At 32.1% G+C, this 27,704-nt stretch overlaps 4 protein-coding genes across 4 annotated transcripts in view; 1 reads left to right on the top strand and 3 right to left on the bottom strand.

The window, feature by feature from the left end:
- LOC119831718 (synaptic vesicle glycoprotein 2A-like) overlaps window positions 1–5,232 on the bottom strand; it is a 9,360-nt gene extending 4,128 nt beyond the window's left edge. Inside the window, exons 1-5 of the mRNA XM_038355193.1 lie at window positions 5,037–5,232; window positions 2,384–2,546; window positions 1,763–1,944; window positions 832–1,016; window positions 154–323 (exon numbers count right to left, since the gene is read on the bottom strand). Of these exons, the coding sequence (XP_038211121.1) occupies window positions 154–323; window positions 832–1,016; window positions 1,763–1,944; window positions 2,384–2,546; window positions 5,037–5,232 (896 nt within the window). The remainder of the gene's footprint in view (window positions 1–153; window positions 324–831; window positions 1,017–1,762; window positions 1,945–2,383; window positions 2,547–5,036) is intronic.
- Window positions 1–27,704, top strand: part of LOC119831719 (hemicentin-2-like) — a 250,092-nt gene that overhangs the window by 71,741 nt on the left and 150,647 nt on the right. The gene's annotated exons all lie outside the window — the stretch shown is intronic.
- Window positions 9,499–16,113, bottom strand: LOC119831894 (synaptic vesicle glycoprotein 2B-like). The gene is made up of 10 exons (XM_038355464.1): window positions 16,080–16,113; window positions 15,559–15,774; window positions 14,861–15,023; window positions 13,174–13,355; window positions 12,566–12,750; window positions 12,187–12,359; window positions 11,698–11,811; window positions 10,329–10,526; window positions 9,747–9,874; window positions 9,499–9,551 (listed from the first exon to the last, which is right to left on the bottom strand). Exons 1-10 carry the CDS (start codon window positions 16,111–16,113, stop codon window positions 9,499–9,501), a joined length of 1,446 nt encoding a protein of 481 aa, XP_038211392.1.
- LOC119831895 (synaptic vesicle glycoprotein 2B-like) overlaps window positions 19,043–27,704 on the bottom strand; it is a 29,367-nt gene continuing 20,705 nt past the window's right edge. Inside the window, exons 6-10 of the mRNA XM_038355465.1 lie at window positions 24,871–25,046; window positions 23,020–23,130; window positions 22,150–22,350; window positions 19,615–19,742; window positions 19,043–19,086 (exon numbers count right to left, since the gene is read on the bottom strand). Coding sequence (XP_038211393.1) covers window positions 19,043–19,086; window positions 19,615–19,742; window positions 22,150–22,350; window positions 23,020–23,130; window positions 24,871–25,046 — 660 coding nt within the window. The remainder of the gene's footprint in view (window positions 19,087–19,614; window positions 19,743–22,149; window positions 22,351–23,019; window positions 23,131–24,870; window positions 25,047–27,704) is intronic.

Below are 27,704 nucleotides of genomic sequence, written 5' to 3' on the forward strand. Positions count from 1 at the left end.
TAAAGCGTTCTTGTTTGTGGCTGTAATATTTCTTGTAATGTTCGAAACATTGTGTAAAATATTGTTAATTATAGTGAAATAAGCTCTTTTTAAACAGCACACAATAGAAGAAAATATCAAACAATTTCATTACAATTAAGTAAATTTACTCACTGCGTCATTGTAAAGAAGTTTATAAAGCAGAAGAGTAAGAGATACCACAACAATGGCCTTTTAAACAGCGGTTTAATATTCTCAAACCCGACTGATAGTTGGCTTTTCTGTTCGCCTTCCGGTGTTTCATCTATATCTTGTTTCATTGTGTCTTTCCATAAATTTGCATACTGTTAATATATAATAACTATTATGAATGGTTAGTGATATAATTCAGTTCGTTATTTATTGTTTGTTTTATAATGTTGAAGTCTCTTTCTCTAACGTTCAATATAATGGTGATTGAATTTTAGCTTATGGACGCACATTATTACAGGTTTGAAACCATTGTTTTGTGATGAGTGTCATTATATTATTATGAAATATTGAATTGCATATTTTTGTTAGCTTTTTGTAAATTAATATTTTTACTTTCAATTTTTATTCAGGTACAAATAAATTGAGAAATTTGAAGTTTCGATCACCGAAACAAAGACGCAGGAAAAGCATATTAAACATAATCTGGTTGATTCATCAGTTAATCATTGAGTCTAATTCCACAAATTTAAAATATTTTAAATCGTATAAACATTCAACAGAATTTGCTGCACAACTTTAAAATCTTTTAAACTGTAAACTGATCTTATAACCGAAATTTCGCGAATATGAAATAAATTTACGATACGTCTAGAGATATACCTTAAAACTTTCAACTGGTTTTCCCGTGTTTTCGTTGTATATTTGAATCAGGACCGACCTTGCTTCATTGTATTTGTGCTGTGTTATCAAGTACTTGGGGCTCTCAGGAATAAACATGTATAAGATACTCGCAAGGAGCGACCAGAATGACATAATTAGAAGGTAGTAGTTCCATGTGTTGAGAACTGAAAACATTTTAGCGTTGAAAATTGTTACAATTTTTTGTGACATAGTGTAGCTGGTCCTCCTTCTTTCCAATCGTCTATCCTTTACTTATCCCGTAAGCATTAAAAACGGGCACTAAATTCGCAGAGACACTACCTTTGTAAATGTTCATGGGCGCTGGTGATTGCTTACCATCAGGCGAACCACCAGCTCAGTTGCCCGCTATGACATAATAAATGGTAGGTCGGTCGCAAGAGACCAGCACCTCCAATGAACATTTGGATAGGAATGGAAACATGTTATATGAACTTTCTCATGAATCACTCACTCACACTCGGTCGAAAAGATAAAAATAAATGTGGATGACAATGACTATAACTATATACTATGTTATTTCAGGCATCGTTGTTAGATATAGAAATATTCTTTTTACATCTAGTAACACGATCTTAAGGATATTAACCGCGTGTGTTAATAGAGACGTGTTTGGGGTTGTAATGCCATGCTTCTACGATAATATATAATTATATTTATGATTCTTATAACTTTTGATTTTTGTAACGGATCTCCATGTTAATTTAAATTAGACAGCGGAATATTTTTCAAAATCCTACTCATGGCATAATTTATTTTGCTCAACTGGATTTGAATAAAGTTAAATGTACTTCAAATAAAAGATATAAAGATCAACATACACCTAAATAGTTTATTGAATTATCATATAAAGTCCCAAATAAAACGTGGCCAAATGTAACTATCCACTTACCAATATATCCATCGAACAACGTATCCCTCCAATCATACCTCAGGATTGCCCAGGAAATTAAAGCGACAGAAATCTGTGCGATGGCCACAAAGGACGATTGGACCAGCATCACTCGATCCCTGATACCGGAATGGCACAGTTCAGATGTTAACGCCAAGAATGGGCTAAACGAGGCCGCAAATCTGTTTGAAGATAACATGTTAATTGGCGTGTTTACTAATCACATCACACTTCACACTAACTGAACACCTTTGTTATGTGGTTAACGCACTTAAATTCGGATAATCATTCCATCGGTTTCTTGTGAAAACAAAAAGTATCCGAATAGCAGAGGCTAACTTACACCTAAGACAGAATCGATCAGTGGAACTAGTTTGGAAGATGTATGCCGTATGTCCAAGACAATATGGAACTAATGATATTTATTTCGTAATAATCACGATTTTAATTCTAACATTACCTTCTGTTATCTTGACTCTCATCAGATTTAGAAGCTAATACTTAATTTTTTATATAAAATAAAAACATTTTGAAATTGATAAAAAAATCACTAAAAGTTCTATGAAGAGAAATCAATATCACTAAGAAGCATAGAAATTATTAAAAAATCTAACTACTTACAGCAATCCCTCAAAAAACTTCGATGTTACTAGAACGTAATATCTCTGGCTCAAACCAGAAATAACGGTAAAAATGAACATTCCAAAAAATCCATAAACTATAAACCGTTTTCGACCGAATGTGTCAGTTAAAAATCCAGCTACTGATGATGACACAATCATTCCTGAAACAAATAAATACAACATATATTATGTTTAGTATATGCATTTAAAATTGTTACTGGAATAGATTTTGCACAAAAATTAAATATTGGTAAAGTATGGTAGTTCAGAATAAATACTATTTTATTAAAAAGCAGGTAATCAAATTTTATGCAAAGTGGACTTTGAACTGCATTATTTCAGAACATTAATTATGCCAAAAAATGTAAACCATAAATATACAAAAAGAGTTTACAAACTTCAACATATAAACGATAGCAAATAAAATATTAAATAAACAAAATACTTCAATGGAAAAACGTTTAAAAACGGATCCAGAAGAGTGACTAAAATTTTATTTCAGAACTTTTGAGTTTTCTTTTTATTGTATCAATTTGCCTCCAAATTGCCTGCAGGCAACAATTTCATTGACACGAAGTGAACGCTACGTGTTATTTTTTAATCTGTGATACATCTGAAATCGATCTGCGAAAATACTATGACAAAAAAAGCATGGTAAAAATAGCTTGTGACCCTATAGCCTATCAAATAAAAAACATTATAAGGACCATTCAAGAAAATATTAATAATTTTTCAGTCGCTTATCCATGTGCGAGCATGTCAAATAAATATACATAAAAACACTCCACCCAATTTTGGACAGCGATTAATATAACTAGCCTCTTTTCCCGGCGGGTTTACCCGGGAAAAAGAAATGACACACACAAATAACTTTGTGATAAAATAATTTTTAAAATCGTTTCAGTAGGTCCAGAGAATAACGTCTGGGATAACCCTACAACGTCAGAATTTCATAAATTATCAAACTTTTCCTCTGTTTAATATTAGTATAGATATTAGGGTAAATACCTACACACCCTCATAGGAGGCCTGTGTCCCAACAGTGGGAACATATGGGCTGATGATGATGATGATGATGATGAATAGGGTAAATCGTTAAAGCACACATGTAGTATATCAACTAAACAGGAAATTTTTAAAGTAATAAAGATAATATCATCTAAAGGCATTTATATTAGGTCAATGAAAAATTTAATATCACCCCTTCATCATATAGAACGCTTGGTGTCTTATAAAGTTGGATAAAATTATCGAGGATTTTCATTAATCACATTTTATGAACGACTTTCCATTTAATATTTTACTCAACTTTTAATATGGCAAAACTTGATGAAGATTAAATAAGGCCAATTTATTGTGGGATCATTCATCTTGATTGGATGAATATTTTGTAATACATTCCCTCGGTTTGATTTTACGCGATTAGAGTATACATATAGAAATTTAATGTTCAATATAATAGGTAGAAGTAGGCACTTATAATCACCAAATACGTCTTCAAAAATGAAGTTTTGTTGGTGTATAAAACTTACGTTTTCTGCCTTAAGTGGGCAACTGAGCTGGTGGTTCGCGTGATGGTAAGCGATCACCACCGCCCATGAAAGAGGCAGTGCTTTTACAAATGCGCTCCCCGCTTTAAAAGGATAAGGAAATTATTGTCGACTGGAAAGAAGGAATGGACGGGGAAGTATGAGGAAGAGGAAACAGGCCTCCTCACGATGACATTATATGTTTTGTCTTACATGCCAGTAATACGCAATCTTGAATATCGTCAAGTCGTTGTACTATAATTATCTATTATTATAACTTTTCAAGTTATTTATTTAACATTTCCTTATCTAGTTCAAATAGACAACAATTTATACGTATAGAAATTGTAGCTACACCCCGCGGTTTCACCCGCGTAAGTCCGTATCCCGTAAGAATATCGGGATAAAAAGGTGCCTATATGTTATTCTAGTTGTCCAGCTATCTACATACCAAATTTTATTGCAATCGGTTTAGTAGTTTTTGCGTGAAAGAGCAACAAACACACACATCCTTACAAACTTTCGCTTTTATAATATTAGTAGGAAGTAAAATGCGAATCGGACTCGACACTAAGGGTCCCTAACAAATTAACTAAAAAGCATCAGCGAAAACAAATTGGTCCGCTTTTTTATTATTTTCTTCATTATAGAGATAACAGAAATACACCATCTCTAATAATTTTAACTGTCAACTATCACGGTTCACGAGATATAGCCTGCTGACAAACGGACGAACAGACATACAGAGAGACGGACAGCAAAATGTTATATAATATCTCGTTTTAGCTTTTGGGTAGTTAAAAAAATTTTTATATGATCCATCGAATGAATTGAATGAAATGTATTAATTGACATGTTAAATATAAGAAATATTAAGGAATAGAAAATATTCTATCGCAGTATTCAAACTCGTGTCATTCGCAATACCGTGGCAATGACGTATGACGCGGGTTCGAATCCCGTCGCGTTATCTATTTGTTTTGACATAGACATAACAAACATCTATTCACACGCAGAACACAAACATATATCTAGTCTTTAAAAAATCTCGTTTATACAGTAAATGAATGCTCTAAAGCTTAAAGTAAAATGTTGAATTGTACTGATAATTAATTGACTCACCAACATACGGTATAGCATTCAGCACCCCTTTTTGTAACAAGCTCATATTCAAATCGCATTCAGCTATAGGCAATATATATGGAGTGTTCATGGACACAGCCAATCCACACGTATAACCTACATAAGCTGATAGCAGTAGCTTCACGTGGAAACGTCCAAAACCACACTCTTTTAACGCTAGGTTTACTTCTTGCATCGCTGTAGGTATATTGTGTTCGGGATCATCTTGGGCTGAAATTAAACGGAATTAAATTCGTATTTTGCATCAAGAACACGGTACACAATCTATACTAATATTATATAGCTGAAGAGTCTGTTTGAACACCCTAATCTCAGGAAGTACTGGTCCGTTAAGAAAAATTATTTAATTGTTAGATAGCCCATTTATTGAGGAAGGCTATAGCCTATAGATGTACCACAGGCGAAGCCTGGGCGCTAGACTTCTACATTTGTAAACCTATATAAATCTATAGAATGTATTTAAGGCTATAGAAATCTATCATCACTATATAGTATAAAGCAAGTCGCTTCCCGCGTCTGTCCCTATGTATATATCATATCTTTATGACTACGCGGCTTTTGATGGGTTTTCAATAGATAAAGATTCAAGAGGACAGTTTATATATATAATGACATCCATTGTACTAATTCGAACATACAGCGTGCGAAGTCGCCGGCAAAAGATAGTATGTTAATATACTGTAATATATTTCTGGCCGCTTGAGTTTCTTGTGACACTGGAATAATGTTTTTACCAGTTAATTAATTTTGGTCGTTTTAAGATTATTTATTACGAAGACATACTTTTAATTTATAGTTTTCTGGATTGAAATACAACATATTTCTTATTCCAATTTTGATAACGAGGCGAGGTAACATTTTTTTCTATTCTTAAAAAATTAATCAAGATAGAAATTTAAACTTAATAATAAATTATATGTCTATTATTTATATCTATTATATATTTAAAAATTAGAGTAGACATTGATTAATCCTATTAATATCAATGATACTATCTTTCTTTATCGAGTAAATGTATGTTTGTCACGCATCCGTTTAAAAACAGCTATTCCGATATGGATAGCATTTAGCCAAGTGATAAATTAGAGTCTGAATATACGTGAAATAAATGTAGCTGTTTACATATTGTTTTATATATTTTACGGAACACTCCGAATCTATTCAATTGCATAAGCAGAAATAACACTAAAATAATAATGCATTATACATAACTTCTGAATAATACCTCAAAAATTCTTCAACTATGTACTTTTTTCTAGCTTCAGACACGTTTAGTGTCTAAAGTAGGACAAGCCTGTATCTTAGACAATAGGTACTACTCGTCATACACGATTTTATGGTAAGTGCTCAGTCTGAACCTGGTATTGCAAACGTTTCACTACAATTTCATAATTTTTTGAAACGTTTAATGAAACAAAGGACAAAAAGTAAAGTAAAAAGAAAAAATGTTATTACATATTAAGACATGTCCCTGGCTTTTAAAAAAATGCGCCTCTGATTTACAATTAGCAAATATTATTAAATTAAAAGACTTAATAGAGATATGTATAATCAAGTAATTCCAAAATTGTAGAAAAATTACGTCATTACAAAATAAATCCGCATAATACAAAGTAAACTCCCGATCGAACCCGAACGAACGATCTTATAACTCAAATGGCAATCAATCAAAAAATAGGCCGATACTTTGTTTCTACTTTCTATATTCGTATTAAAATAACGACCTTGGAAAACCTTATGACAATTAAAATATTACAGTAAAATTTAACTCATTGCCTTAATGGAAGAAAAAAAAATTAACTGTCATTATAATAGAAAAATGATTATCTCTACTGAGCTGTCATTAATCTTAATATAGTCTGTGGACCTATATACAGGCACAAACGTCAATGAAATTGTCAATTTAAATAATTAAACCTTATTGGGTGAAGCCATTCACTAAGAAAAGAATAAGTGATAAATCCGTTTTCACCAAACCAATTGTAAGACGTCTTTTCTTTAACTTTATTGATATCCTAAATAGAATAGCATTTAATACTTTAATTTCGCTTTGAAATATAAATGGTAATTGATGTGTAAATACTTGATAAAAGTCATACATACAACTTTGTCCCAAAACCTTCAAATCTACCTCACTCATTTTCACTTCTATTATTTAAATGATCTTTAAAATAATGTGCAAAAATAACACCTAGCCCTTCAAGCTGATAAACGTGCGATGCTACTGTACCAAATGATGTTTCAAATTATTTATTATCTTTTCAACCTTGGAGTGAGAAAACAATTTTATCTTGAGCCATCAAATTTCTCACCACAAACTCACAAGCCGCGCTTCACATTCCGTTATATCATAGAGGAAGTTCAAACAAAATTGGTTAATGAATGTTTCTTTAAGATAAATTTGTATCCGTACTATTGTAAATTATTCTGGTGTCATACATTGATACGTATTGCGACATTTAACTACATAATTACTAAGCAAAATAGATTACCGAAAAATAAGAAAGTGACATTTATTACAACACCTACGCATCCAATATCATTTATTTGGAAAGCTGTGTACCGCAAATAATTAGAAATGAATATTAATAGTAACGTGATGAGAATGATATTTATTAATTAGTCAAAGACGGTACTATTTATGTGTTTACTGAAGGTCCAAGATCACAATTGTAATAGATTATTTCCTATTACTTTGACCGTGTTACCATGGTAACAATTGCCTGGAATTTTTTGAGCAAAATTTTCTTCAGGTAATTTTACATAAAGGCAATTTTATAATTACATACATCAGTATTGGTAAACATGTATAAGTAGAAGGTAAAAATTATCAATAAAAATATATAACAGTTTGTTTATATCAAAAAATTTTCTTATTATACTGTTCTTAAATGATGACTAGCTGTAACCCGCAGCGTCACTCACCTGGTACCCGGGTAAAAGCCTCTGTGTTAATATAGACTCTATCTATCTTTGCACCAAATTTCATACATATGCGATGAGCAATTTTCGAGAAAAAGAGTAACATACATCCATACATCCATCCATCTATACATACAAACTTTCGCATTTATAATATTAGTAGAACGAACTTGTAAGTCGAATTCTAACAAGCACCCGTGGCCCCTTCACTTATGCGGCTCGATGGAATAGATGGAACACAGTAGGGTTTTAGTTGGTAGGAATCCGAAATAACCCACGATCTCTTCCCCGGGGGCCGTGGGTATATATACAAGAATTCCCCACTATAAAATAAATAAAAAAAGGATGACCTTGTAAAAACTGGAACGACGTTAAGAGCCATATAGTGAACAGATAGATAGATACATATAAAAAAATAGTCTCCGTATACGCATTCTGAAACGGAGGTAATATTGAAAAAATAAGCTATTCATGGACATGGATGAATAAAAACATTGTTATTGTTAGTTTATAACAATGTTTTTATTCAGCTTGAATATTATGAATAACTAGCTGCGCCCCGCGGTATCACCCGCGTAAGTTTATATCCCGTTAGAATATCGGGATAAAAATTGCCTATATGTTTTTCCAGTTATCTAGCTATCTACGTACGAAATTACATTGCGAGCGGTTCATTAGTTTTTGTGTGAAAGAGTAATAAACATACACACGTCATCACAAACTTTCGCATTAATTATATTAGTAGGATTATTCCTTTTTTTAATAAATCTAGTTTGATGAATAAATGATTAACACTATATTTCAATCTATAGCCTTCTAGATCTAAAAATACCCTAGAAACGGTCATAGTAAAATACAGCTATCTAAGAACAAAATATCCATTAACGTCGGCCGTCCGTTGAAAATTGTTTCTACGTGAGCGCCGAGGGATATGTAAGGCTTAATTAAGTTCTTAATTACTGTTATGAGACTGTTAGTTGTTATCGATTTCATTAAACTCTCGATTTGTGCGCAATTTTATGGGACTGCGTTGAAACCATTTGCTTTTATTGCTTCGTGTTTTAAATTTTTACAAATGTATTCGTTGTAATTATGTTGGGGAGTATCAAAATGTTTTCGGTTAAAATGCTTATTGTTTTTTGTTATATTACAGGCAATATGTTCTATTTTTTTTATTTTATTGGGTTTAGCATAGCTTAAACTTTCTAGTCGTAGAAACATAAAGGTATATTCTACATTCCAAACAATAATATTCCATTTACCAATATTTCAACATTTTTCTGACGATATTGTAGTCTTGTGTTTTCATTACTTAATTTTTCAATGGTACTTTATTAGGTTAAAAGTAAAAGACTTTGTACAGGATAAATTATATGTAATGTCACTAGCTGATCTTGGTTGCAAAATCTTATTATAAATTATTTAAATATAGCATACTTATATTACATTTGAATAAATCCGATGTACTAACTTAATGATCGTTTCCTGAGTAATCGTGTATTTTGTGCTATAACTAATTTCAAGTATCATTTTTATTCTTGGCTGGTAAAAACAATGCCAGTGAAGTAATACCTGAAACAGAATACATTTAAATAGTTTGAAGAATCTTAAATAAAGGCAACAGATATAAAAATCAAATAACTAATAACAATTATATGTTAAGTAACAATCAAACAGAAAAAATTAATAAATTCATAGCCACATTAAAGCAGGATATTATGCCATCTTATAACATTTATCAGTATAAAAGTATTAACAAATACGTACCGAATAAAAGGCCTGCTAAAGAAAATAGTGGTACAACACATCCTATGTTCAACAATATTGGAAACATGACATTCCCAAATAAGGTCCCAGTGCGACCCGCCATCATTATGAAACTCATTGCTAGCGACCTGTAAATTAATATCGGTATACTTATGTATATTACATACGGCGTTCCACAGGGGTCTTTAATGGGCCAATGTTATTTCTAATTTATTTTAATTAACCAAATATAAATGATGATATAGGCTATTATTATTCAAAAGTAAATTAAAAAAGTAGGTAAGCTATAAATTGGAAGCCTGATTTCACTTGTTATAAACCAATAATGTGTGATTGTTTGAAGGCAAAAAATGAATGAAAAATAATAATAACAAAATGAATAAATAAATGTAACGACAGTACGATTTGAGTAAGTAAAAAATAACGTATGCAATATCCTTCGATTTACATTATATGAGATTACACGTATGTTCTACAAATTTAAAGCTGTGATAGAAATTTAAAGATTCAAGATTAACACTCAAGGTCTAAATTACTTCTGCAATTACCCAAGTAATCACCGATTAAACAATCTTTACTCGCCTGCCACTAGTTGGGAAATACTCCAGTACCATAGCCTGAGTCAGACTTATCATTGCCCTGGCAGCCGATACGTCAATAGAGAATAATGATACCAGCTCTGTTTTAGACGCCGCCCATCGCAACCCAACCGTGCAGCCCGTGGATATCAAGCCACAGATTATAAGTAGATTCTTTTTACCCAGTTTATTCACTAGCAAACTCGTTACTATGTTCGGAAGGATGCAAATAAAGCCTAATATGACGGAATTCAAATAGGTCTCAGTACCACTGCGTACCTGGGAACAGAAAATGTTGGTGTTTTTTTCGTGATGTTAACTGTACAAATAGATAAATTGCGTTTGGTAAAACAACGTCACTTAATACATTATATTTTATACAAGACCAGCTTCCCGCCTGCGGGTTCGTCTGCCTCCGTATTGTTTTTATTTTTTAAACCTTCTCTGAACCTGGACTATACAAAATGCAACAAAACCATGATTATAAAAATCAGACCAGCCATTCCCGAATTTTAGCAGACAAGAGCAATTGATTTTATATATAAGATAATCAATAGCTGTTATTATGTGTTTTCTTGGAACTTACATAAATTTTTTTGTGTTTATTTTATTTGTAATGTTAGAACATATTTTCTAAATAACATTATTTAAACAGAATTTCTATCCTTTCGCCATCTCATATATGTATATTATGATTTAATACCATCCTCAAATTATTTTCTTAATTGCCTTATTTTTGCTCACCCACTATTTTATTTATTTTTTTTCCTGTTACTTTAAGGGTTCCCTGGTAGAGATCGCTACCTAGCGTTAGGACCGCCTTTTGATTACTTAATGTAGTTCAGTTTTTCTTTGTTTTTTATAAGCAATGCAATGTCTAGCAATAAGGCCGCCTTTTGTACAAAATATCATTGTGCCATATTATATATTTTATATACATCGTGCCATATTCTGTTTTGTACAATAAAGTATTATAAATAAATAAAAATAAACAAATAAATAAGCAATAAAGAATTAAATTTAATTTCATTTCATTTCATCTCATTTCATCAAAAGTTTAAGTCGTCTTAGCCTTCTAGTGTGTTAACATAATCTTAAAATTAATTAATATAATATAGACTAACTAGCGACCCGCCCCGGCATTGCACATCTACAAAAATACGTGATATATACATATAAACCTTCCTCTTGAATCACTATCTATTATAAAAAAACCCATCAAAATCTGTTGCGTTAATTTAAAGATCTAAGCATACAGGGCTACAGATTTTATGTTATAGGATGTAGTAGTAATAAGAATTAAAGAGGAAAAAAACAAACAGCAAACATTACTCACAGGAACACATGTTGTCGTAATATTTGTTAGTCTGTACCTCAGATCTAATGTATACGCGTCTAACATATAACAGAAGTCCTCTGAGTCATCGTGACGATAATGTTCCACGATCGCTGACAGCTGAGGAAACCACAGTCTAAGAACGTTGTATCTGTAATTAAGAAGCCGTAATTTCGTGAACTAGAGACGGAAGTGAATTTAGACTGTGGTATAGTATGTTTTTTTTGGTCTTTACTAAAAATTATTGCATTTACGTAACCTTGGTAAATGAAAGCAATAGAACCTATTGATGCGTTCAATCCCCGTAATCGATAGTAATATTGAATTCGACAAAACTGGACATAAATCCAAGGAAGATTGATGATGTGTTTTATAAATAAAACCAATCAGTAATTTATCTCTAAAAGGGTCTCATTCCCTGTTCACTATGGATCAACATCGTATAAAACACAGAATTCTAAAGATACATTTTGAAAGCCAATGTATTTTATAAGCTCAATATACTCTCAAAATTCATGAAACTTACTGCTGCATTGTAAAAAAGTTGATTGAACAAAAGAAAAGAAGATAAAGCAACAAGGGTTTTTGAAATATTGGCCTGATGTTTTCCAAACCCGCAGACAATTTCTCTCTCGTACTCATTTTGCTTTCTTCAATTTCAAAAACTTGTTTCGTTTTATCTTTCCACAAATTAGCATACTGTAAATTTAATTTGAAACATGAATGAAGATGTATTGCGATCGTGAAGAATTTTACTATTCATTGAATGAGTGATTTACTTAGAAATTGAAATATGAAAATATCTTAGGTCTGAAAACTGTTTGTCGGTATTCATTCAAAGCAGCAAAAAGGTTTTGCAGTGAGCTACAATCTGCGAGTTCCAGTTGTAAATTCTTGGATGTAACCTTAAAAGTTTCCACAGCTCTCCCCGTATTTTCTGTGTACAGTTGAATGAGCACAGTCCTGGCTTCCTCGTATTTGTGCCGAGTTACCAAATATTTGGGACTTTCCGGAATAAATGCATAAAAAACCGTTGCGAACAGCGACCAAGATGATACAATCAAGAGATAAAAGTTCCAAGTGTGGAGAACTGCAAATAAAAGTTATATCATCTTGTTAACGTTTCGTAAACATACAGTTTATTTTGATGACAGGAAATAGTTTTTTATTCTATTTCAATATTCCTTAATGCATCGTTTTAAAAGCTTTTAGTACGTTTTGCATAAAATATGATACTTAATTGAACTTTGCTGTTGCTGCAATATTGCATAAAAACAAGTCTAAAATTACCCTTCTTTGAAGGTTATCGATGTTAATTAAAATTAATTACAAACCACATTAATACTCCGTTTTAATCTTTTTTCTTTAGCATTTAGAGTTAGATTCACTAGTCAAACAAATTATTTTATTGTCTATTCGTTATTCGTTCACTCTATGCGACTTCGATTGAACAGAAAAAATTTAATCCATTTTAATCTTACTGCTATAAAATTACAAATCAAAATGAAATTACCAAACACTCCGTTGAAATACGAATCTGTCCAATCGTTGGTTAGTATACCCCAACTAACAAACGCAAGAACAACTTGTCCAATAGCCACAAAAGAGGATTGAACCAGCATAATCCGGTCCCTGATCCCTGTGTGGCACAACTCAGACGAAAGCGCCAAAAGTGGACTAAATGACATGGCGAATCTGAAAATTGCAATATAAATGTCATGTTTTTCAAAATGGTTACAGCAATGTAATTAATGTTTCGTAATAATCCCCGTCTACGGAGAGCTATTTTATTTTTCTTCACAATATTTTGGGGAGCGTCAGTTGGTGTAATTTAAATAAGTATATAATCTTTAACCATTGATCCCAAGACCAAAGAAGATTCTTAATACAAATGTTTTTTTTTTTTTTTCTTTTGTTTTTGATACTCATTAAATTTGTAGGTTTTCAAACACTTGACGTAATTAGTAGCTTGCTTATTAAAATAGCATTAAATTCAAACATCAAAATAAGTTTATTCTTAACGAAGATGTCTAATTGTGTTGCACTAAATATAAAGTTAAAACCGAATCGTTAATAATTGCAACGACAGCCATTTTTGCGAACGGTATACTGTATTTACTATTGTTGACACGATTCTCTCGCAAAGCCAATATCAAAAAGCCTTTGATCTACTAACGAATTTTAGCAATCATAAAGCTTTTGATCAACGAAATAATTAATGAAACAAAACAATTGCCTTTGTATCGGCGCAGACAATTACCTCAAATTGTTCATGATTGATGGAATCAATTATTTTTCACAATGATTTAATTGCAATGTAATTAAAAATGTTTGCCATTTCGTGATAAGTGAGCTTGTTATTATAAAAGACTAGCTGCGCCCCGTAGTTTCATCCGCGTAAGTTCGTATCCCGTAGAAATATCGGGATAAAAAGTTGCCTATATGTTATTCCAGGTGTCTAGCTGTCTACGTAGCAAGTTTCATTGCAATCGGTTCAGTAGTTTTTGCGTGAAAGAGCAACAAACACACACACACATCCTTACAAACTTTCGCATTTATAATATTAGTAGAATACTTATATTTTGAAGCATTCAAATCATTACATAGTATAGAGCATGTCCCTTCCCGCGTCTTACCCTATGCATATATCTTTAAAAGTACATATTACGAATTTTGATGGGGTTTTTTTTACTAGATAGAGAGATTTAAGAGGAAAGTGTAAATTATGTATGAACATTAACTATTCCAAATTTAACCCGTGCGAAGCGCCGGGCAAAAGTAGTGTTTTATAAATTAAAAATATTTAAAGAGTATGAAAAATCATCATGAGGCAGGATTCAAACCCGCGTCTTTCGCCGTAACTTGGTAACACTTGACCACACGGACAGAACTCCGTGATCAGGACTCAGTAATCGATTTTTTTGTACTTCCGATTTCATGCACACTTATACTTTTAAAACTAGATGCTCGTCCCGGCTCAAACCGGATATCAAGAGTCCTGTATTATCCCAAGGGAGAAATTAATCGGGAAAAAAGTATCCTATCACCCAAATCCGCTCATACCCTGTCTTCATACCAAATTTCATCAAAATCCGTTCAGCAGTTTCATCGTGATTGACGGAAAAACATCCAAACAAACAAACTTTCACATTTATAATATTCTTACATTATAACTTATAAACAGTATGAAAAATACTTGCAGAAAACCTTCGAAAAATTTCGACGTCACCAAAATATTGTATGTTTGACTGAGAGCTGAGGTAATGGAAAATATAAAGAGGCCTCCAAAACCAATCAGTAAAAACTTCTTCCGTCCAAAAGTATCCGTTAGAAACCCGGCCACCAAGCACGAAGCTATCATTCCTGTGAATAAGTTATTAAATAAGTGTCGTAACTTCAAATATTATAGTTTTTTAGAAAATCGCATTATGCCTTGTTAAAATTATTCCTTTTTTGGAGAGGGTACTTACTTAAAGATTTTAGATGAGCGAATATTAGTAAATATATAGAGAAGAATTTATGTAATCGGTCCAGTAGTTCCTGATATTAGCGCGAAAAATCAAACAAACTCTCAACATGTATTATTTGTATAGATACATACATATTGTGCGGATAGAACTCAATTACTTTAATGAGTGAAATATTCAAATATTTATTCATATTATTGTAGATAGCAGTGTGTATACCCTTAGTTTGAGACTTAATAAGAGGTTGGAAATAATACCACACTGTTTTATAAAAGAAATCGAGGAAATGTTACCATTTAATTATACACAATTTGGTCCGCTTATTGGTAGCTTTTATTGATTTCTTAAGAAGCAGTCGTCCTTCTGCATGTTAGGTTATGAAACTCGGTCCATGGTAAGTGATAACAATATAATATTATGGTTTAACTAACCAACATACGGCATAGCGTTTAAAATTCCTTTTTCCAACAAGCCCATATCTAGATCGCACTCAGCAACAGGCAATATATATGGGGTGGTAGACGATATAACAACTCCCGCCGTATGCCCCAGGAATGATGCAAATAATAACCTAATATGGAACCTCCCAAAACCGCATTCCTTTAGCGCTAAATTTACTTCATCCATCGCTGTTCTGCTGGTTTCAGCTGAAATTGCTTAATCAATTATTCGTACATTTTCTACAAGCATCAAAGATACAATCAATAGATTTTATTCAATAGAGGATTTTCATTTTTGATAGGTGATAAGTACGCATGTGTGCGTGCGGCCCTGTGTACCGACGGAGTCGGGCGAGGCCGCTGATTGCATGTGCGTGCGTTACTATAACTCTCGAAGCCCCCTTAAGACTGTGTATATTAATGATTCTTTAAAACTAATTACTGTAAATTCATCGTACGAAAGGAGTACCTCACTTTTTACTAATATTTAGTAATAATTTTTAAATACATACGACTTCCAACATGATCCAAATTCACATCACCCATTTTATTAATGCTTAATTATATCATGTCTCACGCCTCTTCACGCAACAAACTCAATATACTACTGCGTTATTTGTACCATTAATTATTATCTTTCCCGAGTTACAAACCATTTTATCATGACCTCTGAAAATATGAGATTGGTTTTGATTCCCATTCATGGTAATACAAGACGCAGGTCTGATGAAAGCGGTTATGCTATATTGACGTAAGATAAAATGCTTATAACACAGTTTCATTGTGTTTTGCTGGAATTGTATAAACATTGTTAATTGTGGAGTTTCATTTCGCAGCCCATTGACACAATGTGATGTTATGGTGTTTTGTAAGTTAGTCTGAAATGTGTTTTATATATATACCTATGTACCTGCTAGTAAAAGTACTGCTTCTTCTATTTCTTTTTCTTAAAGATTTTAGAGGGTTTGTGAAGTTTGTGACTAAATTGTCAATGTTTAGTTTTTTCTTCCTTATGTGCTTATTTTTATTAATATGATTGATACCATGAATACACCCAAAGTGTCATAGCTTCTCAGTAAAGTGGAAAAGAAAAATGCACAGATTGTGAAAACAAAAGTGTAAAATAAATATGAATTATGAAATTGCCATGTGTAAGTTCAATAAAGGCTAAATAGGTTTTTGTATTTTGGATTTGTTTAATAACAATGAGATTCTTGCAAATTTAAAAAATGATATCGCTGGTTCGCGTTCGCTTGGTTCGCATCGCATTTCGAAGATATATGAAAAGTGGATGACAAACAAAGTGACATATTTTAGGTTATTTATTTTAACTATCTTGTAAAGTAAATATTTTAATTGAAATTAGTTAGTAATTATATTTACTTTTCTCGCAACAAGGAAAGCTTTCAATTTTGTAAGATTAGACGTCACTGGTTAAATATTGATTTTTACGTTACGTCATTTTACGTTTTATGGGTTTTTCTTATATCATAATTATATACTTCTTGTAATGTAAATAAATTTTACGCGATTGCTTAGGTAATATTTATCATAATATGTCTCAGCTTTTACTAGTTTCATGAAAGAGATCATATTACATACCTTCCTTAAAAACCTTCATTTGTTTCTGCATTTAGTGATCATCTAAATAGAATTTCCCAATTAACTAGGCGCTAAATCATCACGCAAAGGAAAATCTTCTTTGTATAAATACAATGTCGTATTCAATTTTAGATGCATTTTGGCTCCTAAATTTGTTCGTCTCCTTGGTACAGTGGTTAACGCGTGAGCGTAGAACCAAGGGGTCCTGGGTTTAATTCCCGGTGGGGACGCAACGCAAGGGAAAAATGTCTCGGTCTGGCAGGACACAGAAGTCTGATCACCTACTTGTCCGTAAAGAAAATCGTTCAGTGAAACAGATGTTCATCATCTGCCCCATACCCCACTAGGGGACACGGGACTTAACTTTGCCTCCTAAATTACAAAGGTTTTGTATCATATAAGTATTTGTTGGAAAAGTAAATAATCCAATTCAACAACTAAATATTGCGTGTATTTAATAAGATCGGTGCGCAATTGATAAGTCTGTTTACCTAGGTTCTAGAGGTTTAAAATTATTATTATATTAGTATTCTAACTTTATCAAAGTTATTTTAGTATGGTCGCTTGGGCAGTTCTTTCTATTTCTGACAAAAGCAGACAGAAATATTTTGATTTATTACGTAAACATTGCGTCAGAAATAGCGGCACTATCGTATTTGTACTGCGAATCATGATGATGACTCATACTGGTCAAGTGTATGTCGACAGAGTTATTAAATTTATTGTTACTAGAGCATGTTTTATCACAAATATTTTCCTTTGTGATTGGAGATGTGAGTAAAGCGAATTTTTCTATGTAATTTTCTTTATAACTAGTACAGTTAAATAGCATTCAAATCATATCATACTAATATTATAAATGCGAAAGTTTGTAACGATGTGTGTGTGTGTTTGTTGCTCTTTCACGCAAAAACTACTGAACCGATTGCAATGAAATTTAGTACCTACGTAGACAGCTGGACAACTAGAATAACACATAGGCAATTTTTTATCCCGATATTCCTACGGGATACGGACTTACGCGGGTGAAACCGCGGGGCGCAGCTAGTGCTTCATAAATTGATAACTTTTGGCGTCTCCTAGACACATGAAAGAAAATGAGCAGAAGAAATTCGATTTCTCAATAAACGCCGTTGCCAGGGTACGACGAATGACGCAAGTTCAAATTCCGCCTCGTGATCAAATTATTTATATTCTTTCGAATTTCTGATCATTTTTGGTCGTTCAGTCATTATTACCGAATTTAATCACTTCAATTATAAAGGCGTATATAAACATTAGATAACGAAGGGTATGGTTTTCCATTTGTTTACAAAGAAGAATATTAGATAGACACCTGCTTTCGAAACTAGACAGTTTCGAAGTTTTGTGAAGCAATATTGCAACTTTTTGTACGTGTTATTTTTGTTTCTATATTTATTATCAATGTTTTATTTGTATTTGTATTTGATGTTTTATTGTTTTATTTTTACTTATTTCTGCATAGTTTTTTGCCATAGTAGTAATAAAGATTTTAATAAAATAAAACCCTTGTCATGGTATATATTTAACAACATTTGTAAATTGTAGTTTTATCCCTATTCAAATAAAATGTTTGATTATGAAATTAAGGACTCAGATTATCCTTATAGCTATATACATTAAGGTAATAGTATGTAAATAGGCTAAGAACAAATTGATCTATTTTTCATTACAACCGATCACTAATTTGTTTAAATAAAATACACGATCGTAGAAATGCAGATATTTATTAATAGGCTATAACGCTACATCTGTCTGTTATACAAAATAATACACCACAATGTATACAAATTCAGACCATATACAATTAAATACAACTTATACATACAATAATAAACATTATTTACAACTTTTATTTCTTCTTAGCTGGAATCATCACCGCCATTGCTGTAGTCACTGTAAATGATATAAATAATTATAACAAATTTATCCTCATTATAATCTAAACATACTACTAATCTTATAAATGCGAAAGTTTGTAAGTATGAATGGATGGATGTATAGATGTTTGTTATGTTGGATGTTGTTATTGCCATTTCGTCCCATTTTACAATCTGAGACCTCATCCCCGGGACGCTGGTTCTTTTCAACCGACTTCAAAAGAGGACATTGTCAATTGGACTGTATTTTTCGTAGAAAACATTTATCGTTTACGTTCATAAACTATCTTAATGAGTAAAGGTATGAAGCCTCGTCGATTGGGGTTTGCACACAACAACACAATAGTGTTAAATAATATTTATTAACAATTAAAATGAAAAAGTATTTCATACAATAGCATACATTTGGTTATTCCGCATTGATATTAAAACGCAAAAAACTTCTATAATGAAACTGATATAAGTATATATGCTGCAAATATTAAACCTCACATGACAACGTAATAGTTTGTATTAGTTCTAGAACATTCCAGAAGTTTCTTACCAGCAACTATAGCAGCTAATGCGAAGAATGGTACAGCACATCCCATATCCAAAAGAATCGGGAAAACGACATTACCTACTACGGTACCCGTTCTACCGACAGTCATAACAATTGACATGGCTAGCGATCTGCAACAGAAAAAATAACATAACCTTATCGTGTACGTCTATGTATATACACATTGTTAGTTTTTATTCAAGCACTTGTCTATCCAGCTAGATTTGTTTAGAGATTATTAAGTACTAGCTGCGCCCTGCGATTTCACCCGCGTAAGTCCGTATCCCGTAGGAATATCGGGATAAAAAGTTGCCTATATGTTATTCCAGTTGTACAGCTGTCTACGTACCAAATTTCATTGCAATCGGTTCTGTAGTTTTTGCGTGAAAGAGCATATACATACACACACACATCCTTACAAACTTTCGCATTTATAATATGAGTAGGATTATAAATGAAATGCAACTTTGTCTTGTTACAATTGTGTTAAAGGTATTTTAATTATTTCGAAGTAAATTTTTGCATAATTTGACAGGTAGAATTTGTTAAAAATACCCAATCATGTTTATGAAGGAGAATATATAAGTGATTTTTGAAAAATAAAATGTGTTATAGAAACCGGGGTGTAACAGTGACGTCTTAAAGCATGTTTTAGATTAACCTATATATTCAGGTGTGGGATAGTGATGGCGACAGAGCACCTTCATAGCGCTGTCTCTTTCCCACGTTCGAATTAGTACTGTTTAAATACATCACATTAACTACCCTGGTAATGCAATATATCAATGGTTATATCACACGTAATAATGCTTAATATATCCAATACTTATCACACTTTCATTTAAAATGTCTTCAACATAAAAATCATTTTTCTTGTTACCACAAAATCTTATCAATGTGAATTAATTAAAATTTCAAAAATAACTTCATAGCTAACTTCATCTATCCGCTAATTCGATTGACTGTTAATTTTTGGAGTAATTAATCAAATTGATATCATCTTTCGTGTTTCACTTATTTACATCGTTAATCATTTGGGAAAGCGAAAAATACGAATATTATTTATAAAGAGATTAGTCAGCTGTTACAGCTACCTTCATAATGGTATTAATTTGTTGGAAAAGTGCAAATGACTGATGTTTAAACTTAGTTGTGATTGGAGTCAATTTCCCTAAACATTTGTCAATTCAATTTTTTATTTTTTTTTTTTTACTTTAACATTTGGAGAGGCATAAGGTCAATTGCAGACCTTACACCTCTCTCTCCAAATGTTCATGGGCGGTAGTAGCGCTTACCATCAGGCGACCCACCAGCTCCATTGCCGACTATGACATAAAAAAACTTTCACAATTATAATATCAGTGTGTTATTATAATTGTGAAAGTTTTTAAATTCAATTGAATTTCATACTAATATAGTTATTCAATATAACACCATAGTTATATCGCCAATAAATGAAAAAATATTCAGAACAGTTGAATGTTGCAACTGGTATTAGGTAAATAATTACATTTTATAAGAACGTCTTCTCAAGTTTTTCGACTCGTTCTTAATCGCTTCAGAAATCAAAAGAATGCTATGTTCAAAGAAATTTCTTATAACAAAGAACTTCGAGTCTATTGTCGTACAGATTTAAGTTAAGAATGAAACACTTTAAGGTGAAACTTTATTGAAATGTGAGAAGAAATCAAGTTAAAAATTAAGCGAATCTGGTTCTTTCAGTTGAAGTAAAAGTTTTATTCTATATGTATGTATTATATTATATTGTATAACTGAAAAGGATCTATTTTTATTTATTTTTTTTTACACAAAATTTAAAATACGTTGTATCAATTCGTTTGAATATTGAAATATTCTCAATAATCCGTTTGTTCATTTAAATATTGTCGTCCATATAAAATAAATAAATTATCATTTATTTTCCGCACTATAAAGCAAAAAATAAACATTCCCTGACTAACAATGTCCAAGGAAAATCAATAATTGTCACGATTCACAATGATTCTTAAAACCTTACTGCTATAAAAAGTAATCTAATTATATCCATTTTACACCTGAATCACGTCATAAAATCCGGTCTTATTAAATTTGTTCTTCAATCACGATTTCAATATCTTTAGCTTGGATATAAATTGATATTGACATTTTATTTAAATACAGAACATCTCCCGCATATCAGTAGAGCAAAGTTTAATAAAAATAAACATAAGGTTATAGAAGTTCATTAGGAATGATATTTGCTGAAGTATACGTTACCGTGGAGACAAATTAAAAGTTCATGTAGAAAAGTGGGCATTTATGGATACTGGTGAGTACTTTAAAATGTCATCTTGGTATAAAGATTACATTATATGTCATCACTGCACACCCACTTACCCTATTCTATTATGCAATAAAAACAGTAACACTAATAAGTTGCCTGGAGGAGATTGCGTAATAGTTATAAGACGGCCTTATTTGTGATATGGATTACTACTGTATTAACAGTGGTGCTGAATAAAGTATTTATGGTAATATATTAGAACTAAAGAAACTCACCGTATGCTAGTCGGAAAATATTCAAGAACCATCGTCTGAGTTAAACTAGACATCAATTGTGAAACAGCGACATCAGAAGAAAATAAGGAGACCATAGCCGTCTTTGAATTCGTCCATCGCAACGCCATAGTTAATGCGATCGAGATAGTCCCACATATGAGATAGAGGTTGCGTTTACCAACTTTGTTGACAAGTATTCCGCTAATGACGAAAGGAACAAAACAAATGGTTCCCAATATAACACTGTTGATGTACGTCTCGGTACCACTGCGTGCCTGGAAGATGATAATCAGAATATTCAGAATGATACAAAATGTCAGAAATATCTACTTGAATTATGAGTGAGTTATTCAGGTAACGAATCGTGCTGGAATATTTTTGGAGTCACTTTATTTAGATAAATGTATATATGCTAGCAGACTGTAAAATATTTTTAGGGGGTTTGTAGATTATTTTGTGACGAATTAAAAGGAAGCTGCTATAGAATCATGTGTTTTAATTTACATCCTCAATGTTATTATTATACCGAGTTTTATCCTTCACCCACTGGAAATGACACATAAAAACAACTATTTCAATTTAGTAAATATTAAGAAATAGATTTTCAAGTCAACTTTTTGGGTCGGGGGCAGTTGTTTTGATTTTTAAGGTTCATTTTAACGTTCAAGATACGTTAATTCACAAGTAACCTTAAGAGCGAGTTTATATAAATATACGCTTGCTTCTATTAAGTATATGCTCACGTACCCAGGAATAGAAATAAAATTATAGAGTATGTTTTATAAGACCATGGTATAGAAATGAATGATATAATAACATATACTTACAGGAATGCAAACATGCACACTGCTAATATTATAAGACCGCAACTTAACGTCCTCCGTGTAGGTGTCCAGCATGACACACATGTCAGTCGTTTGGCTGGAGTAATGTTCAAATATCGCTGACAACTGAGGGAACCACATTCTCAGTACACTGTAACTGTAAAAAAAAACGATATTTGAATAATCAGTTGGTCTAGAATTTAATAAAAGCTGTCTTGATTTCGCCACAATATTGCGAAGGCAAAAAGTGATTACAAACTGTTTATGAAATAAAACAGTGCATTCGATACGATCTAATTACTTTAAAAGTTTGTCTCTTTGTAATATTTTTTCGGCTTATGGCAATACCTTTTTTCTAAAAACCACTCAAAACTCCTAAAATATTGTTTGTATAGAAGAGGCTGAAAGCAATATCACTTTCCTTGGAAATACCATAACAAAACTTTAGAAGAAACTCCTTATATAACTCGCCTCTATTGATATAAGCCATAAAAACCAAAATAAGTCAGAACATAATTTTTAAAGATCTGATGTAATGGCGACACAAAAAGTGCTCGCAAAAGTTTTCTTCAATAAACAAAATTGAGTTTCAACCACTGCAGCACTAATGGAGTAGATTGGGTTACATTCACTTTAGCTGTTAGGTTTTAAAGAATAGTCGCAGTATTTTAATAAACAATGGCGAGCTTGTATTAGTAAGTATTATAAAGATTTTTTCAATCACAGAAGATTTTTTATTTACAACTATATCCCGCCTCGTGATCAAATTTTTTTTTCTATTCTGTCAAAATTCCTCAAGATATATCTGTCCAGAACTTTTATTTAGAAATATTTAAGACAAATAATCCTACAGTAATTATCTTTGTGTAACTCCAACGATTAGGGCAGCGCACGCCAATATAGCTGTCAGGAGCTGACTTTTTTCCGACTTACTTGACAGTTATCATATAATATAACATTATCACCAAATCATAAAAAACCTTAAAATTATAATTTATTATATTATTCTGATATCAAAGCTAAATTACTAAAAAGTTTCATGAATATCCGTTCAGCAGTTTTTGCGCGAAAGAGCAACAAACACACACATCCTTAAAAACTTTCGCAATTATAATATTATAGTCGGATTTAACATCTTTTCTTAGATAAATCTTTACTTCCACTTCAGCACCTACAGTCCAAGTAAAACCGCGGACTGAATGTTAAGTCTTTTACAATCTCTCTTAAATTAAACCACCTATTCAGGTAACAAACAAACGCAATCACAATTTACGATAACAAAGCGTTTTTGTTATAAATTATGCACATTGTGGATGGCAAACCATGCAATTATTAAACTCAAATTACTGGTGATAAATCGAGCTTGCGGTCACTGCACCTGATTTTTATCCCCATTCTAATGTATTGCTTAATAATAGAATTGCCATTTCTAATATAAACTCGTTGTGAATTCGAATGGATATAAAATGCGATTCGCAATTGTTAACCGACAGTATGGTATCTTTTCTATGTTTTCTCAATGGTTCAATGTTCCTTATTGACTAGCGGGCGCGAGTTATCTAGTCTGTCTGTCTCTTCTTCATGGCTAAACTACAGATCCAATTTGGATAAAATTTGATACAGTCATAGGTTGAGACCAGGAACAGCATAGTTTCTATCAAGGATTTCCCACGGGAAGGGGAAATATGCGGGGATAACTCGGTAAATAACTTTTTCCCTAGGTGACGTAGGTGAAAAGGTAGTAAAAATAGTGGAAATTGAAATAACCTGACTGAAGATATTTTTGTTTGATCATTACTTTCAGAATGGCCAATCCAATGGAATCTCCAATAACAATAAAAATATTACAAATTACACACAAAATTTAAAATAATACGAATGAATGAATAATACTTACAGTTTCATAGAAATGAAGTTCAATATACAGAAGATTATCAAAAACCACAGCAAAGGTCTCTTGAACATTGGCTTGATATTATGTAAGCCAGTCGTGAGCTGATGTTTAATTGACGTGTGGTCTTCAGGTTTCTCATCGAAGGCGTGCTTATTCTTGTCTTTCCATAGGTCTTTGTACTGTAAATATAAATCTGTAATAAATTTCTCTTTCTTTCTGATTTATTATTGACACGTCAATTTTTTTTACGTCTAGGTTCAATTGTGATACAAATGTGTTATTTTGGAGTTTCGTTCAACATCTGGGTAACACTGGATTAAATCTGCCTCAATTTACTTTCAAAGAATAATTGATGATGAATTTTGTTGTTTATCTCATATATAAGACATTGAGTTAGTAAAAGTTTGAATTTAACTTAGAAACCTAATAAATAGCGAAGAGATGCGTTGTTTAAAAAATGTTTTCAGTATATTTGTATGCAAATATTATGTCCAAACTTGTACGTACCGTTATTATAATTAAATGTGTTTTAAGTATCTATCATGTTTCATTTTTATCAAACAAACTTTCCTTATTAATAGCTTTTATTAGCTTTACCTGTATGTTTGTATGTCAAATGTAACATTTAGATTCAATTTCGACGCAGTTTAAAAGTCCTGAATTAATTTAAACTTTGTATAGGCTACAGAACACTTGCGAATATCGGTGACAATACAATAATTTCATGAGTTCATCTTATTTTCCAGATTAGGATCGACAAGATTAAATAACTTTCTTACGTATATTATAACAGCGTGTACAGTTAATTAAACTGTATTTATTTTTAATAGTTTTTGTTATTATCGTCAATATTGTAAGCAATTTACCGTAAATTATATAAAATTTGTATAAAACTGTCACATCAAAGCAAAATTACTTACACGATTCACATTACAAATGTGATCATATCATGAATTTACTTACAACAAAATTGGGTCACAGGGATATCGATTGTTTCCCCAAACGTATTTAATGATCCGGCATTGCTCTGATCTCTGAAGCGTAAAACTGTACCAACTTCCACGTTTATACTGCTTCATTATAATAATTGTTATGTTATTAATGAGATTTTATGGTTCTGCGTCGTAATTTAATGCTGATCGTTTGTTAGCACTTGAAGGGAATTAATATGGTTAATTGTATTTGTAAATGATCGTAAGGACATTTAAATTGTACAATTTATATTGCCTTTTTATAAAATATATAAAATTATGCTTATGCTCGCGAATTTGCCCGTTTGCTTAAAAGAAAATACAATCCCGGACTTATTTGACAGTATCAGTTTCCGTGGGATATCCGACATAAACTATCATATGTCTTGTCTTTAACTATCTCTGTACCAAATTTAATCATTTCAGTTGAATGGTTTAGGCGTGATAGAGATAAATACAGATAGACAGACGGACGGACAGACAGATTTACTTTGGCATTAGTCGGTTAGCGTCATCACTTTCACACGCTGGAATTAGTACTGCTTTAAGACGCGTCGGTAACTAAACATAACAGCGTTTGTTATGTAACTTTCCTTGATGAATAAAAGATTACATCCCTCAATATTGCTCCAAATATAAAATTATATCTTTGATATTACGATATAATCACATTTATAAGGAAATACACAGATTGGATTCCTTTACCACATAAATATTTCATTACACACTATAAATACATTGACATTAATATATTCGACCCAAAAATGTATTTATTTATTTTCCTATAATAAACGCGAAAGCTTGTAAGAATGTATGGGTGACTCTTACACTTGCACGCAAAACCTCTGTTGTGATCTGTATGAAATGTGGTACAGATATAGATTAAAGTCTGGATTAACACATGGGATACATTTTAGCCGTGTACCGCGCGAGTGAAGCCGCAGGTTCCAGCTGGTACTTATTAATACAAACATATGAAGTTAGATTGTTTAAACGCGTTAATATCTCGAAGCCCCGACTTATTCATTTAAAGTCCAAAGTCCACCAAAGAACTACCGCTGGTTCAAAATCATGCAATACGTCGAAGATACGCATTACCAAAACCCTCTGTTACATGGACAAACATAAATAAAATGTATTAATAATTTACGTAGCGTGTCTCCGCGTGGTACTAAATCGTGATTGCCGATGTCTGTGAATTATGAAATGGGATTGTGGAAGGGAAAAAGATTTATATAATCGCAAGAGCATGCGGTACGCGAATTTATCGCCGGTTGGAGGTGCTCGAGGTCGTTGGTATTTGGTATTTCGTATGCATTTTTGTAATACTGTGTTGGGTTTTGTCGGAGATCAATCGTATCAATCTATTAATCCTACAAAGTATTACGAAAGGCGGTCCATGAATCCTACAAATAATTACGAAATACGGCCCATCAATCCTACAAAGTATTACGAAAGATTCAAGCTCGATTCGTGGATAGTGATGGGTTGATGTTTGTTGATTCTTTTATGCGATAAATGGTGATCGAATCTGGATAATTATTAAGCATATTATTAAGCAAGTTAGTGACCATGGAATATGGCGGAATCATGCTCATTACCGTACCCCGTAGACGTAATGTCTACGGGGTAAAAATACGAATGTTTCCTCTTTATAACATAAATTTTTATTAGTGTTTAACACTGTAAATCTATTGTGTTTTAACGAAGAATACAAGTTTATCAAATTTAGTTACTTGATAAAATTGATCACTATATTAAGAAGTTAATTTCGTTTTATAATATATTTCGAGAAAGATAAATTTCCACGGTTTGAAAGTGCTTCATTTATCTACGTCTTATTGAAGAAACGTATTTTTAAGTTTG

The sequence above is a fragment of the Zerene cesonia genome, chromosome 14 (assembly GCF_012273895.1).
Source record: "Zerene cesonia ecotype Mississippi chromosome 14, Zerene_cesonia_1.1, whole genome shotgun sequence".
Lineage (NCBI taxonomy): Eukaryota > Metazoa > Arthropoda > Insecta > Lepidoptera > Pieridae > Zerene > Zerene cesonia.